At 50.4% G+C, this 15,536-nt stretch overlaps 6 protein-coding genes across 6 annotated transcripts; 3 read left to right on the forward strand and 3 right to left on the reverse strand.

Annotated features, from left to right (window-relative positions):
* Positions 1–233: 233 nt before the first annotated feature.
* On the reverse strand, positions 234–1,640 carry MGL_1185 (uncharacterized protein; the record flags this gene model as incomplete). The annotated part of the gene is made up of 3 exons (XM_001731865.1): positions 234–857; positions 915–1,325; positions 1,605–1,640. The coding sequence occupies 3 exons, from the start codon at positions 1,638–1,640 to the stop codon at positions 234–236; spliced, it is 1,071 nt and encodes a 356-aa protein (XP_001731917.1).
* A 516-nt stretch (positions 1,641–2,156) lies between these two features.
* MGL_1186 (uncharacterized protein) lies at positions 2,157–2,650 on the reverse strand (the record flags this gene model as incomplete). Its single annotated transcript, XM_001731866.1, has 3 exons — positions 2,157–2,246; positions 2,274–2,462; positions 2,495–2,650. 3 exons carry the CDS (start codon positions 2,648–2,650, stop codon positions 2,157–2,159), a joined length of 435 nt encoding a protein of 144 aa, XP_001731918.1.
* Positions 2,651–3,501: 851 nt separating this feature from the next.
* Positions 3,502–4,953, reverse strand: MGL_1187 (uncharacterized protein; the record flags this gene model as incomplete). Its single annotated transcript, XM_001731867.1, has 1 exon — positions 3,502–4,953. One exon carries the CDS (start codon positions 4,951–4,953, stop codon positions 3,502–3,504), a length of 1,452 nt encoding a protein of 483 aa, XP_001731919.1.
* Positions 4,954–5,234: 281 nt separating this feature from the next.
* On the forward strand, positions 5,235–8,126 carry MGL_1188 (uncharacterized protein; the record flags this gene model as incomplete). The annotated part of the gene is made up of 1 exon (XM_001731868.1): positions 5,235–8,126. One exon carries the CDS (start codon positions 5,235–5,237, stop codon positions 8,124–8,126), a length of 2,892 nt encoding a protein of 963 aa, XP_001731920.1.
* Positions 8,127–8,767: 641 nt separating this feature from the next.
* Positions 8,768–11,854, forward strand: MGL_1189 (uncharacterized protein; the record flags this gene model as incomplete). The annotated part of the gene is made up of 1 exon (XM_001731869.1): positions 8,768–11,854. One exon carries the CDS (start codon positions 8,768–8,770, stop codon positions 11,852–11,854), a length of 3,087 nt encoding a protein of 1,028 aa, XP_001731921.1.
* A 417-nt stretch (positions 11,855–12,271) lies between these two features.
* On the forward strand, positions 12,272–15,343 carry MGL_1190 (uncharacterized protein; the record flags this gene model as incomplete). Its single annotated transcript, XM_001731870.1, has 1 exon — positions 12,272–15,343. One exon carries the CDS (start codon positions 12,272–12,274, stop codon positions 15,341–15,343), a length of 3,072 nt encoding a protein of 1,023 aa, XP_001731922.1.
* Between the last annotated feature and the right edge of the window lie 193 nt (positions 15,344–15,536).

A 15,536-nucleotide genomic window follows, 5' to 3' on the forward strand; every position in this document is an offset into this window, starting at 1 on the left:
GCTCTTCAATAGTGGTTCGGATAGCTGAAGCTGTGAATCCTTTTGTAGGAATGTGTGCTAAAGACGCACGGAGTAATGCTTCCACGCCAGGACGACCGCCGACCATACTTGCCGGATCGAACTTAAGGAAAGAGAAGGTGGCGTACGGCCCAGGCATGTGGAGGTCGACGCAACCATTGAAGTACAACACCTATGATCTCTAGAATATATCCTATTTATACTTGTTGCTCTCTCTATGTCCAAATACGAATTTCACCATCATCGCCTGCACTAGCAATCATTGTAGGAGCAGATCCATCTGTATTCATCGGTGCCCATTTCACACAATTTACATCCACACTTCCATGCGCATTTTCTTCTTGTGCACCGACATGCACAAATATTCTAGATGGGTTATTGTCTTCCAAGCTCTGAGCACATGCGTAAGTTCCTCGCAGAGTAGCGTATATGCGTACCAAGAAAAATACAATAATTTTACCATCAGCACCTGCAGCAACGAGTTTGCCTAAGGCTTGTCTTGGGTCAAAGGAATCACCAGGTGCCCAGTTGACACTAAATATTGGTCCGGAGAAGTGACCCTGAATACAATATGTCGGCACCCATCTTTCTCCAGAACGCCCAGGTGTGTTTCCATGTGCTTGGATACCCAACTCGACGCACTCCGCTGCGGATACCCGACGCCAAATCCATATAGTCATGTCGTCAGAAGACGATGCGAGAAACTGACCACAGGGGGAGAAGCTTAGAGACCATACTGTAGAAGAGTGTGCTTGCAGTGTGGTGTAGCAATACCAGTCGCAAGATGGATCATCGACGTACATTTTGATGGTATTGTCGTATGATGCAGATGCCAGGATCTGTTGACATAGGTGATGAAAAGTGAGTGAGTATTTTGAGTCAGACGCCATACGTACTTCTTCTTTCGGATGCCAAATTACACACTTGACATCCTGAGAATGCTCAATCAAAACACCGATACACTCGTAATCAGCGTCTGGCTGTGCCTCCCAGACCCAGACTGATTTGTCACGCCCACAGCTGGCGAGAAGATTGCCATTATAGCTGAAAGCTACACTCTTGCACTCACTATCATGGCCCTCCAGCGTCCCGAAACACTCCCATTCGGGTCCATCTGAGCCTTCTTCGGCTCGGATATTTTCTGGTATGCGCTCCCACAGGCCTACTGTGCTGTCGAACGATGCAGTTGCAAGTACTTCGCCGTTCGGAGACCAAGCAACAGATCTCACTGTTCGTTTATGTCCAGTTGGTATAACTTCTTGTAAGTTGAATACCCATTCTTTCTTGTCTGATACGCCAGATGAAAGCTGTCTGTACGAGAAAAGGCGCACATCTCTGTCGGTTGAGCAAGAAGCCAAGAGCGGTTGCTTCGAGCTCCATGCAAGACTCCATGCAGTTTCTGCGTGTCCTTTTGTTATATTAGCGATATCTGATATCGTACAGCATACCTTGCAAAGTGGCTACACGCTCTAGTCTGCGAGGCTCCTCTGTCATCTGCTGTGACTTGGCTGATCTTTACAGCTAGACGTCAAGTAGCGGCATTGGCCCAAAAATGACCGATTATTCCTCCAACCCCCTCAACATACATCGAATCCCCCCTCCACAGTGTTCTGCTGGCTCATCCCTACCGTCCATTCTTGGACGTTTCGAGGGCATCTTTTGCGGTATTTTTTTCGTGGCCTATTTACGTGCTTTGTACCAACTTTAGGGTGTTCTGATTGCGTGCGGTGGGGCAGCCCCACCAGAGGGAGTAGTCCTCCGAGTTCTGGCGCATGTCATCTTCATTCAAATCGCTAGTATTTTCCCATTGCTGCTCAAATTCGATTGATATGGCGTCCGCTGCATCCTGTTGTTCCTCACCCGGCGCAAGAGAAGTCGACCCATGCATTGGCGATAGTGCATGTAGATATGACATAGGCGGTAGTTTCCAACTGTTCTCGCGAAGGTGCTTGTGCTGGGAGGGAATATCAGATAACGATTCACAGTACCCATACATACGCGTTCCCGATCCTCCTCGATGCGTCTCAAAATGTCGGCCCTTGAAATCCGAGGCATGGTGGACCTACTTTCATGTGATCCACGTTCACGAATGCTGTGGAGGTGTGAGCACTCAAGGAATCCATGCCACTGGACGCGACTTACTTTGCAGCGCGCTGCTCAATCGATTCAATGAGAGAGGTGAGAAAGCTTGAATCAAAAATGTGCTTCGAGCGCCACGACGAAAGGATCTACGTTAGAAAGAGTAGATACCTTACCTGTAGAGTGCTGCCTATGTTAATCACAGCATCCCAGCTTTCTGGTGGCACTACCATATCTACAAGAGCAGATAGGTCTCGTACCACCAGATTTCGATAGACATCCACTTCGTCAGGGTTTGTTTGAAAATCGTCTGCTAGGATAGCATCGAGCATAAACAACATGTTAATCCGTGTATTTGATGTTTCCTGTGCATGTAAGCAGGTGTTTGTAAACCTACTTTAGAGCATTCGGTCATAATGCAGTCCCAGATATTATCTGCGCATTTGTTAGCGTAGCGCAGAGCAAAGGCGGCAGTTTTTCGAATAGACTGCTGACTTGCATTGAGGCGCTTTAGGAGGTCTAAGAACTCCATCCGAACCTGAAATGCATCCATTTTAGGGTGTATTTTTGCCAGTAATACGAGAAAATCAACAGCCTGGGACAACTGTGTGCGATTAACCAGGTCCAGGGGGGCTTGCTGCTGGCAAACGAGCCAGGAAGATAGGCCTCAAACGAGCCGGTAGAAAACCATTTCATCATGTTCATCACCCTGGTGGCGGATTCTCCCTCCACAAATTCCACCCTCGGTCGGCAATTTCTTTCGCCTCAACTCGTCTGATAGCAAGAAACAGGTAGGCTGGGACCGTAAGCAGCACGAATACGTCGACGTGCCTAAATCCATGCCGAGTGGTTCGAATGCACCTTTAACGCGGGAGGAGGCAATTCAGAGATATGAAAGATTGCGTGCTCAGCTGAAAGAAGGGTTAGAACGAAAAAGGCAAACCGACCGTGATCTGACTGACCTTGAATCTCAAATTTATTTGTATGAGGGTTCCTATCTCATGACGACTGCATTGAGCGGTGGTAACGTGATTCGCGGCTTCGACTCCTTCGTCAAAGCTGGTGCGGGTCTTGCGCCTACTTCGCGAGCCGCAACGAATGCACAGACGCCAGCGACGGAGGATCGCATGTTTAGCACGAGCAGTGCTACGTATCAACGAAGCCTGGCGCTGAAAGCGAGTGAATCGGCCTTGTCAAGTGATCCCAAAACAAATGAGCCCAAAGGCCACCCGTCAAGCGGATCGAACGCGTCCGGCTACAAATTAAAACGAAAAAACGACGATTTATCGAAAAAAGCTTGAGTGAATGCTTACACAATTGGATCAAAAGCGCCTATATCTGTTCGCGAGCTATGCAGAAGCTGATGTATATACAAATGCCGTTGATCTATACTTGTAGCTTTCATCAAACAAATGTATTTGCGATCAAAACGACCGCCATTGTCAAAGTCAGCAAATAAGAGACATGAACACTGCGTGAGGCGGCGTTATGTGGGTTCGGGTCCATTGGCAACTCCTTAGCCGACTGAGCTTGGAAAAGGACTTTCTGAACCTGGTCATTGGACAAGACTGCATGCTCATCATGCGTCGTCTTGGAAACTCTGTGAAAGGCGACGGTGTCCTCAATGTCGGTCACATTGGTTGCTTTTGCCAATTCAGGGAGCTCTTTGTAAACCCAGTTCTGCATGCGATCGACGTGACCTGAGCCTTGAGTATTGGCTCCGCACGAATTATCAGCGTCACTAGTATCTTCATTTCCGACGAAGTAGAACTGATTGCGCCTTAGATACCGCTTCCGTATATCGTCGGCAGAATTGCCATCCTTGTGGCGTGAGTAGTAATTCGGCATGTTTCCATCCAAGCCATACTTGTATTCATTGAAGTCCTTGCACTCCTTAGGCACCTTGTTGGGTCGGTTTTCGTCGACATACATGAAGGAGGCGGGACTCGACATCACGTAGAATATTTCGCTATCCTTCGATGTATCGGTGCGGAGAGCAAGGTAGCGATTCACGGATTGCGCTCCCATACTGAAGCCAGACAACACAATCTTCTCCACACTAGGGAATTTCCGTTTATCAGTGAAGTAATCAACTAGCTTGTCATACACGTCAAGGATGCTGATGCCAGGGCCCTTCTTCTGTGCCTCAGCATTCGAAGCGCCAGCCAAAGAACGCCGCTGTAATGCGGCATGACTGAGCGCGTCGGTGCTGGAGTCGGACCTCTTTTGAGCCTTGTCGCTGCTAGATTTCTCGTCAATGTAATCAGGATTGGCGAGCTGCCCTTTCGAGTCGTATGATGGCAGAATGGCGTCCTCACAATCGCCCCAGCCATTGTTGTCCCAAATTAACGTGTGAGAACTGCTAACGTTGTTGCTATCCACTGGGTAGGCTCCCCGGTCCACCACAGCGTAGAACATAGGTGCGACAAGAAGTACCTCATCGTAAGCGATATTGTTATTGTCCACAGCATCGTTGAGAGATAGATTGGCGTAAATCCACTGATTCCATGCATCGCGGTACTGGCCATGCGTCTGAACAATGACGCGCTTAATTTTCTTCGGGTCGAAGTTTTCGGTAATATATGTTGTTAACACAGTCCCTTTGGCATCCATCTTGAATGTAGTGTTGTCGATTTTTGAGCCCGTAACGGGTGGTAGGAGACGCCAGCCATCGCGCTCATACGACTTCTTGCCGCCAGGGAAGATGGCTGGATCACCCTCCTTGTGGGATGTGTCGGAGTTTTTGCCTTTTCGACGGACAAGATCTTGATCTGTGCGATCCTGCAGTGGGGAAGCCGTGCCAATCCATGCCACCAAGAAAAGAACTGATAGTATTAGCTTGTGAGTAACGAGCATGGTAGATGCGATACAACATGCTCAATGCGCCGCAAGAGCTGCTGATAAGCGGGCCAAGAATGGGCTGTGTAGTTACTGCTATTCCAAGTGGCTGAGCACCAATCAAAATTAGTTCTGTGAAGCGCAAAGTAGCCATCTACTACGCACTTTGACAGCTCCACGTGGGAGTTACCTCATCACTCTTCTATTGCATTTATTATTATTATTATTATTATTCTTTTTTTTCTTCGAGTTCGTGCATTTGTCAATAAGCGCATTTTGAAAGCGAGTACATAACGGCGATGGCATCTGCGAGCCGCGTGCCTAATGCTGCTGTCAATGAAAGTAGTGGCGCGGTTGGTGATGAAAGACGTCGTAGCAATACGTTATTCGTCACTAGAATACCATTCAATGTCACCAATACAGATTTAGAGACATTTTTCAGTGATGTAGGGCCGTTGCGAAGGGCTTTTATCGTCACTGACAAAGAAACACACAAATCCAAGGGCGTGGGATACGTAACGTATACTGATGCTACTGATGCACAGAAGGCGCTTGAAATGCTACAAGGTGCTAGCATCAATGGGAGTAAGCGCCAGATTCAATTGCAATGGGCAGATCGCAAGACAGACGTGAAAGCGGGAATTCATCGCCGTGAATGTGGCCCTGAATCTGTGACTGACTTAGTACAAGCACCTCGCCGTGCTGCTGCAGTGCTACCGGACAGAGATCCAGATGCAGTCCGCACGATTGTCATAACGGGTCTTGCGTCCTGCTCGCCTGCAGCTGATATCAAAAGCATCTACAAGCGTGTGCGGAAGGTCGGCGATGTCGAGCACGTGGAGTTCGCTGAGGCAAAGGATCCAGTCCAGAATGCTCATGACACAGCCTATGTGCGTTTCCGCACACCGAACCACGCAATGCAAGCAGTACCCAAGCTACATGCACACCAGTTCAAAGGTGCACAGTTGAGTGTTGAGTTGAAGAAGCGTGTTGATGGTGCTTTGCGCCGTGATTTGCATATGCGCGATGATACCCGAAAGAAGCAAAAGTCGTTGCAGGATCAAGTTGAGCAGTTTAGCGGTCAAGTTTGGGGCTCAGTCCACGGGCGCCTGGAGCGTGATAGCCGGCTCATCGTACGGAATTTACCTTTCGACATGACGGTCGAGGACCTTCGTGCCGTGTTCCTGCCATATGGCGCTTTGTACAATATCACCATTCCTACGAGTGAAGAAAATGGAAGGGGACGCGGTTTTGCGTTCGTGTGGTATGTATCAAAGTCTGATGCATCGAAGGCGATGGCCGCCATCAATGGCGTGCAGCTTCGTCACGGCGCAGCTGAGCAGGCTCTTTTGAAGAAAGCGCAAGGGAAAAAGGGCCGAGAAGCGGCTAAGGAGGCACTTGCAAGCGTTCACAAAATAGCGCAACCTGCTCGGCCTGTGGCTGTGGACTGGTCACTTTCTCAAAAGGAGTGGCTTTCGCAAGTGGAACATGCTGGCGGTGAGGAGACTGACGCGTCCCTGAAGCGCAAGCATGGTGATGCGCAAGACAGCGAGAGTGATGCCGAGGGAGCGGATGGTGACGGTGTTGAAGACAATAACGACGGTGATGACAAGGAGGTCGATCATGTTGGGAATGAAGAGCAAGTGGAGGACGACGATGATGAGGACGAAAATGAGAAAGAAGACAGCGATATTGAGGCAACGGCTGAACAGCCGCCGAAGCTGGCTCCGCCCGAGGCAGGTACCACTTTGTTTATTCGGAATCTGCCATACCAAGCGACAGAACAAGAGCTTAAAGATCTGTTCCGCTCCTTTGGTCCACTTCGGTATGCACGTATTACCATGGATCCTGCTACCAATCGGAGCCGAGGAACGGGCTTCCTCTGCTTTTGGAAGCGCTCGTCAGCGGATGCTTTGCTTCGCGACGCAGAGATCGTCCAGCAGGAGACAGGTGCAACAGATGCACATGCAAAGACGCCGTCATCGAATCCTTTCAAAGTGCCTTCGGTTCTCACAGCTGATCCGTCGGCACCGCTGGTCTCACGCTTCATGCTTCATGGTCGTGTTCTGCATATTGTGCGTGCTGTGACTCGCGAGACAGCAACACATTTAGAGACCTCGGCGCGCAAGGCTCGGGAGAAGGGAGATAAACGCAACACGTGGCTGCTTCGCGAAGGTGTGCCGTTCCCACACTCTTCACTTTCTGCTCTGCTCACGGACGCTGAGACGGAGAAGCGAATGCGTGCCTTCTCCATTCGTCGGGCGCAGTTGGGCGCGAATCCGTCACTGCATGTCTCTAAGACGCGGCTTGCCGTACATCAGCTGCCACTGTTTGTCAACAATAGGATGCTGAAGCGGCTTGCCCTGCACGCAGTTCGGGCATTTAATGACGAAGTAAAGCAAGGCACACGCGCGGATCTCGACGAGGACGAGAAAGCTGACAAAACTGAAAGTGCGAATGCTACGTCGAGACAGCTTTCTGCGGCTACAGACGCCAAGAAAAAGCGCCCACCGCCCTCTGTCGTCGTGCAGTCCAAGGTGGTTCTACAGAACGAACGCGTTGACCCACTGACGGGGCAGGGTAGGTCGCGTGGATATGGATTTTTGGAGATGCGTTCATTTCCTCATGCACTTAAAGTGCTGCGCTGGGCAAACGGGAACAAGGAACTCGGGCGTTTGCTAATGCAATGGTGGCGCGAAGAGCTTGAGCGTATGTTATCTGAGCTGAAAGCGGGTGAAGACTCGGAAGAAATGCGTCTTCGCAAAAAACGAATTCAACAAGCTATAGCTGATGTACAAGGCACTGTCAAGTCCGAAGCTCGTGGCGTCCTTCGCATTGAGTTTTCTATCGAAAATATCACGACTGTCCGCAAGCGCGTGTTGCGGCAGGAGCAGGCACGGTCCCGTGAACATGCCAGCGTCAAGCGGCAAAAAGTAGCAGACCCGTTGTCCGGATTGGAGGACATGACTAATGAAGAGGCAGACGGTGACTTGGCAGAGACGAAGGCGTCAGATGATGAGAGTGAGTTACCGACGGCAGGTTCGTTTTCCTCCCTTTCTGCGCCCAAGCTTTCAAAGTCTGTGCAAAGGCGTGCCGCAAATAAGGTGGCGAGCGAGACGCACAAACGCTCGCTGGGCTCGCTAATTGGAAAGAAAAGAGCTGTACGGAAACGCAAGCACGGGGCCAAGTGAGTTAGACTCTTCCATGTCGGTTTTCGGGATACGGGTGTGTGTGTGTGTCATGGCGACCACATGATTGGTTACCTTGTAAGCTCGCAAGCACGCACTTCAATTCATGGGGATGAGGGAAATATATATGTTGACAGGGCGTAGTGACCAAGGCTCTGAGGTGGAGTAGCCATGTAAACATAACAAACTTGCCATCGCATTTGTGCCTGTCGATGCCAGTCTTATCTCCACGAATAATGACGTTCTTCTGTCATGCATCATTGGCCACATGTATAAGCCGTAGCCAATCCTGTAGTGCCATGTCGAATCCCATGTCGCTCTGGTTGCAGTCGCTAGGCATGAGGGGGGGGGGGGGTAGAACGGGGTAAGGGTTCGAGATAAGTTGAAGCTATTTAGTTAGCTCATACGTATCATCGCAGGCGCAAGCTATAATCAACAAGCTTGATAGAGACAATTCGCTAGGTTGTTCAACGAACTTGTGTGAGCTCCAGCCACTCTTGTTTCTCCTGCGGATGACTATGATGCGCCCAATGAGTTGGGCAGCCCACCGGCTGTGTCGCACACACAAGCACCCACAACTGGTGAGCATGACGTCCCGAATGTGCCTGAAACAGGGACTCGCACCGGGTTTGTTTACTACGGCTATGGTGGATAGGTCTGTAACACAAGTGTCGCGTTCTATGGCGACACACACTGCACCAGAGAAGTCTATTTCAAGCGTCAAGGTACAGAAGTCGGATCCGGCCTCGTATGCCTCAGCCGTGGACAAGAAAGCTCAGGCCAAGAGAGTTGAAGCCATCTTGGAAAGTAATGGCATGATTCCAAGGGACCGCGTGCACTCGGAAGTGGCATGGTTCTATGAAAGCCTGGGCATTGATATCACGTACTTTATTCTGGAAAATGCTGAAACGATCGCCGGACACATAGTGTCACTGTACGCCGCCAAGATCTCCGAATACGCTAAACATACGGGGCACATCAAGATTGATTTGCAGAAGCGCTCAGATGATTCAGCCGTCTTCATTCACTCAAGCGACCCGGGTGTGAGCACGATCGACACACTATGGGAGCGTCGCATTGATTCCGAGTATCTGAACAAGCCGACACTCGATCGCGCTTTCCGTCTTGAGTCTTATCGATCTTCGGGTTTGCTCACAGAGAATGCACCCGAACAGCTGCGTTGCCACTTCTTGCAAAAGTGTCAGTTCGCCGAGCCAGTGCCCGATTTGTCGTCGGAACAGGCCCAGGACATTCGTGCCGTATCCGACAAGACGTTCTTGACGAAGACAAGCGACCATGTCTTGGATATTTACCAAAACGTCATGCGACAGGCTCTCAAGAATGACGGCCCTGCTATCGAAGTTTTCAAGGTGGACGACTCAACGGAGCACCACGTCGTCATTGGCTATCGGATGGGCACGACGTCGAACTTTTTCAGTGCTATGACGGATCTTTATCATTATTATGGCCTATACTCGACTCGCAAGTATGTTGAGCATTTTAGCAACGGCATCACGATCATGTCGATTTATCTGAATCCGTTGCCTCCTACAGATACGCCATCAGTCGATATGAGTATTCTTCGTGTGCTGGAAGAAGTGTCACTAATTTATGCATTGCCTGATAATCCGTTCTTCACCGCGAATGGGAGCGGAAAATCCCTCACTGTACAGGAGGCTACGTATGCATATGTGGGTTGGCTCTTCGCACAGCACTTTTGTAACCGTCTTGGCACAGCGTACGAAGCATTGCGTGAAATCATCGACGAATCCAATTCGCACCATGCGGCTGTGCTTCACGACATCAAGATGCGCCTTCGTGAGGAAACGTTTACGCGCCAATCGATTTTCGAAGTCATTAGAAACTTCCCTGAAGTAACACGCCTGTTGTATGCCCGCTTTGCATATCTTCACTACTCTGACCAGACGCCTGCCACTGGCATTGAGCCTTCTGCTCACGAAAAGCTTATGCCTGACGTGCCACTTTCTGATCAAGAGCTGTATGACGTAATTATCAAATCGGCCAGCAACTCGCACGAACGCCAGGTGCTTTTAGCATTGCTCGCATTCAACAAGTCTGTGCTAAAGACAAACTTTTACACGCCGACGAAGGTGGCGCTTAGTTTCCGTCTTGACCCGTCGTTTTTACCTGAGTCTGAGTACCCTGTGAAGCCGTATGGTATCTTCTTTGTGGTGGGATCGGACTTCCGTGGATTCCACGTCCGATTCCGTGATGTGTCGCGTGGTGGTATCCGTATTATCCGCAGTCGTAACAAGGAAAACTACTCGATTAATCAACGGACACTATTCGACGAGAATTACGGCCTGGCTCGTACACAGCATCTGAAGAACAAGGACATTCCTGAGGGTGGTGCTAAGGGCACAATCTTGCCGGACATGGGTGCCGAGCCGAGCCGATGCTTCGAGAAGTATGTTGACTCAATTCTTGATCTCTTGGTTCAACCGACGTCTTCGGGGGCGAAGCAACCCATTGTCGACTTCGTTGGTAAGGAAGAGATCTTGTTCTTTGGCCCCGATGAAGGCACGGCAGATCTCATGGATTGGGGAGCGGAACATGCCCGCAAGCGCGGCGCTCCCTGGTGGAAGTCGTTTACGACTGGCAAGACTGCGTCGGCTTTGGGCGGTGTGCCTCATGACGTGTTCGGCATGACATCCCTTTCTGTACGCCAATACATCCACGGCATTATTCGCATGCTTGGCCTCAAAGAACAAGAAGTAACAAAAGTACAGACGGGCGGTCCTGACGGCGACTTGGGCTCGAACGAGATTCTTCAGTCGAAGGATAAGACCGTGGCAATTATTGATGGATCTGGTGTAATTCATGACCCTCATGGATTGGATCGGGAGGAACTTGTCCACCTTGCGAAAGAGCGCAAGACGATTTCTCATTTCGACCCATCGAAGTTGTCAAAAGATGGCTACCGTGTCCTTGTGGAAGACCGCAATCTGAAGCTGCCGTCTGGCGAGGTTGTGCCTGATGGCTTCAATTTCCGTAATGGAGCCCATCTTCGGTATAAGGCCGATTTGTTTGTTCCGTGCGGTGGCCGACCCGAGTCTATCAATGTAACAAACGTGCAGCAGCTGATCAAGGGTGAAACGACGAACTACAAATACATCGTTGAAGGTGCGAACTTATTTATCACGCGCCAGGCGCGCCTTGAACTCGAGAAGAACGGTGTAATTCTATACCCAGATGCAAGTGCAAACAAGGGTGGTGTTACGTCGAGCAGTTTGGAAGTGTTGGTTGGTCTCAGCCTAACAGATGAGGAGTACATCCAGAACATGCTCTTCGTCGATGGCAAGCCAACGCCTTTCTACATGAATTACGTGCGCGATATTCAAAGCATCATCGCTCGTAATGCTCGTGGCGAGTTCGAGGCTATCTGGCGGGAGAACGAGGAGACTGGAAAGCCACGCTCATTTGTTTCTACCGATCTCTCTCGCTCCCTGAACCTCTTATCGCTCGAGATTGAAAAGACAAACCTTTTCGAGCAAGACACGCTACGCAATACCATTCTCAAGCTTGTGTTCCCCCAGTCTCTCGTCGCCAAGGTCGGGCTAGATGAGCTTGTGCGACGCGTCCCGGAGTCGTACCTGAAGAGTGCGTTTGCCGCGCAAGTCGCTGCTGGCTTCATTTACGCAAAAGGTCCTCGCGCAAGTCACGTTGACTTTTACGACCACATTTCCGCTCTTTTGCAAGGGTCTTCCTAGATGCGTCATTCACACCCTCGCTACTTTTGCTATATGTGAAGCATTTTATTATCATCTATTTTCTAGCGCACACATGACTGCCAGTTTTCTTGGTGCTCAACTGTGCTGAGGCACGTAGTGTGCAAGATAGATTCGGTAGGGTGCGACTTGCTGCTTTTCAGTCGACATCGCCGCTTATTCCCCGAAACGCCATATGTGGCGTACTCAGTGTAAATTTTGATTGGCTTATTTGCGCTTAGGATTGACTAATCATATGATGTTACTGCATGTGTGGCTTGCTGAGCGGGTCGTCCGGTCCATTCAAATACACACACTTGTAGGCAATCTTAGCCACAACAACCACGGTGGGCTTCCTCACCGATCCTAACAACCTTTTCCTTTCAAGAAAAAGTTGTTTCTTTCGTTTCGTCTTCGAAGATGTTACGCCCGATAATGAAGCTGCCAGTGCGTGCACTGGCTATGGCCCGCGTATCACAGCCAGTTGCCACAACGACTGGATGGCGCTTTTTGTCAATGTCAGCTAGGACACATGCAGCCTCAGCTGCCAAGCCTACGCCGCCATCGCCAAACGATTCGTTCGCAAATACCACTAACGCATACTATGCTGAGGAGATGCATCGCCGCTGGAGGGAAGATCCATCATCCGTTCACAGCAGCTGGGATGCGTATTTCAAGGGCATGGATGAACACGGTCTCCCAAGCGAACAGGCCTTTACTCCTGTACCCAGCCAGATGCCCTCCTCGACAACGATGCATCATTCTCCTGTTCATCCTGCCAGTGATTATCTGAAGCTTCAGCTTCTTGTTCGTGCTTATCAGGTTCAAGGTCACTCGATCGCAAAACTTGATCCGCTAAAGATTCTTGATTCGGAGCGTGCAACTCACGTGCCAAAGGAATTAGACCCCAGCTTCTATGGCTGGTCGGAGTCAGACCTGGATAAGGAGATGCAGCTAGGTCCGGGCTTGCTGCCGAACTTCGTTAAGAATGGCATCGAAAAGCTTACCATCCGAGAGGTAATTGAAGCCTGCCAGCGCATCTACGTGGGCTCCATCGGTTTCCAGTATGTTCATGTGCCAGACCGCAACATGTGTGATTGGCTTCGCGAGCGCATTGAGGTGCCTGTTCCTTACGCATACACGCGTGATGAAAAGCACCGTATCTTCGATCGCCTCGCGTGGTCCGACTCATTTGAGCGTTTCATCGCTTCCAAGTACCCGAATGAGAAGCGTTTCGGTCTCGAGGGTGGTGAGTCTCTCATCCCCGGTGTCAAGACGATCATTGATGCGGCCGTGGATCACGGAGTCAAGTCCATCACCATTGGTATGCCACATCGCGGTCGTCTGAATGTGTTGGGCAATGTGATCCGTCGTCCTATCGAAGGTATTCTGCATCAATTTGCCGACAACACAAATGAAGAAGGTGGTGGCGATGTGAAGTACCATCTTGGCGCCAACTACATTCGCCCCACGCCTAACGGCCAAAAAGTTGCCCTCTCTCTTGTTGCCAACCCATCGCATCTCGAAGCCGAAGATCCTGTTGTGCTTGGAAAGACGCGTGCACTTCAGGACTTTGATGGCGATACGGAGCACATCAACTCAATGGCACTCTTGATGCACGGCGATGCCGCGTTCGCCGGCCAGGGTGTGGTCTATGAAACTATGGGCATGTACAACCTGCCCAAGTACGCGACGGGCGGTACGATTCACATTGTTGTGAACAATCAGATCGGCTTTACGACTGACCCGCGCTTCGCTCGCTCGACACCGTACCCGTCAGACATTGCCAAAGCTATCGATGCGCCAATCTTCCACGTGAATGGTGACGATGTGGAGGCAGTGAACTTCGTCTGTCAACTGGCTGTTGAATGGCGCCATCAGTTCAAGAAAGATGTAGTGATTGACCTTGTTTGCTACCGTCGCCATGGTCACAACGAGATTGACCAGCCTGCATTCACACAGCCACGAATGTACAAGGCTATCAGCCAACAGAAGCCAACGCTCCAACAGTATATCGACCGCTTGGTTGAAGAAGGTTCACTGGGAAAGAAGGAAGTGGAAGGCCATTTGCAGTGGATCTGGGAGATGCTGACAGAGGCATTCGAAAAGAGCAAGTCATTCGTACCTGAAGAACGACAGTGGCTCTCGAGCGCATGGGAAGGTTTCCCATCGCCGACGGAAATGCAGGAGAAAATCCTGGAGCAGCGTGAAACAGGTGTGGATATTGATCGGCTCAAGTACATCGGTGAGGTGTCGGCCTCATATCCTGAAGGCTTTACTGTGCATCGTAATCTAGCACGTATCTTGAAGACACGCCAGAAGGCCGTCGATGAAGGCGAAGGTATTGACATGAGCACGGCTGAAGGAATGGCATTCGGCTCGCTAGCTATGGAAAAGAACCTTGTGCGTGTCTCGGGTCAGGATGTTGAACGTGGCACCTTCTCCCAGCGCCATGCTGTACTCCACGACCAGGAGAGTGAGCGCACCTACACACCTTTGGCCCATTTGTCAGACGACCAGGCTCCGTTCATTATCTGCAACAGTTCGTTGTCGGAATATGGCGCTTTGGGCTTTGAGCTTGGATTCTCGCTTGTGGATCCTCGGAACCTTACAATTTGGGAGGCTCAGTTCGGTGACTTTGCTAACAACGCACAGTGCATTATTGACCAGTTCATTGCATCCGGCGAGCGCAAGTGGTTGCAGCGCACAGGCTTGGTGATGAACCTGCCACATGGTTACGATGGCCAGGGTCCTGAGCACTCGAGTGCTCGTATGGAGCGTTTCTTGCAGCTTTGCGATGACCACCCGTACCACTTCCCATCGAAGGAACAGCTGGCTCGCCAACACCAGGATGCCAATATGGCGGTCGTCTACTGCACTACTCCTGCGAACTTGTTCCATGTATTGCGTCGCCAGGTGCACCGTGACTTCCGCAAGCCGCTGATCAACTTGTTCAGTAAGTCGTTGTTGCGTCACCCTGAAGCACGCTCTTCGCTAAGTGAGATGGGTCCGGGTACATACTTCCAGCGTTACCTTCCTGAGCCTCATGAGACGGAAGGTAAGGATGCTCTTGTTCCTCCTGAACAGATTACGCGCCACATTCTCACAGTGGGTCAGGCATACTATGCCTTGTTGAACTACCGTCGTGAGAACAATATCAATGACGTCGCGATCTCTCGTATCGAACAGGTGTCGCCTTTGGACTATGAGGCGTTACTTAGCAGCATCGACAAGTATCCGAATGCCGACCTGATGTTTGCTCAAGAAGAACCTCTTAACAATGGTGCTTGGTCGTACCTTGAGCCTCGTCTGCGTACAATTTGTTCAAAGTCGCAGCACCACCAGAACAAGGAGTTCTTGGTGTCGTCTCGTCCTCCATCTAGCTCGGTTGCCACCGGTCATAAGGCGGCTCATATCGCCGAGCTTAAGGGCTACCTGCACGGTGCCTTTAACAGAAACCGCGCAATCCATGATGAGCAAGAATCGACATAGAGATAGGCCAAAACCCACCATCCGTAAAGAATTGTTATGAAATGTTTACTGCAAACTTTTATGGCGTTAGCATGGTTTCTTTGTTCTACTGGATGTGTACTATATGTACAAGAGGAAGAGTGTGTGAAGCGAAGAACCGAGAAAAAAATCCGTACTGCTCAAGTGTTGACAGAGTTGGGAGAAAGGTCATTAG

The sequence above is a fragment of the Malassezia globosa genome (assembly GCF_000181695.2).
Source record: "Malassezia globosa CBS 7966 chromosome Unknown mgl_sf_2.1, whole genome shotgun sequence".
In the NCBI taxonomy this organism is placed as follows: Eukaryota; Fungi; Basidiomycota; class Malasseziomycetes; order Malasseziales; family Malasseziaceae; genus Malassezia; species Malassezia globosa.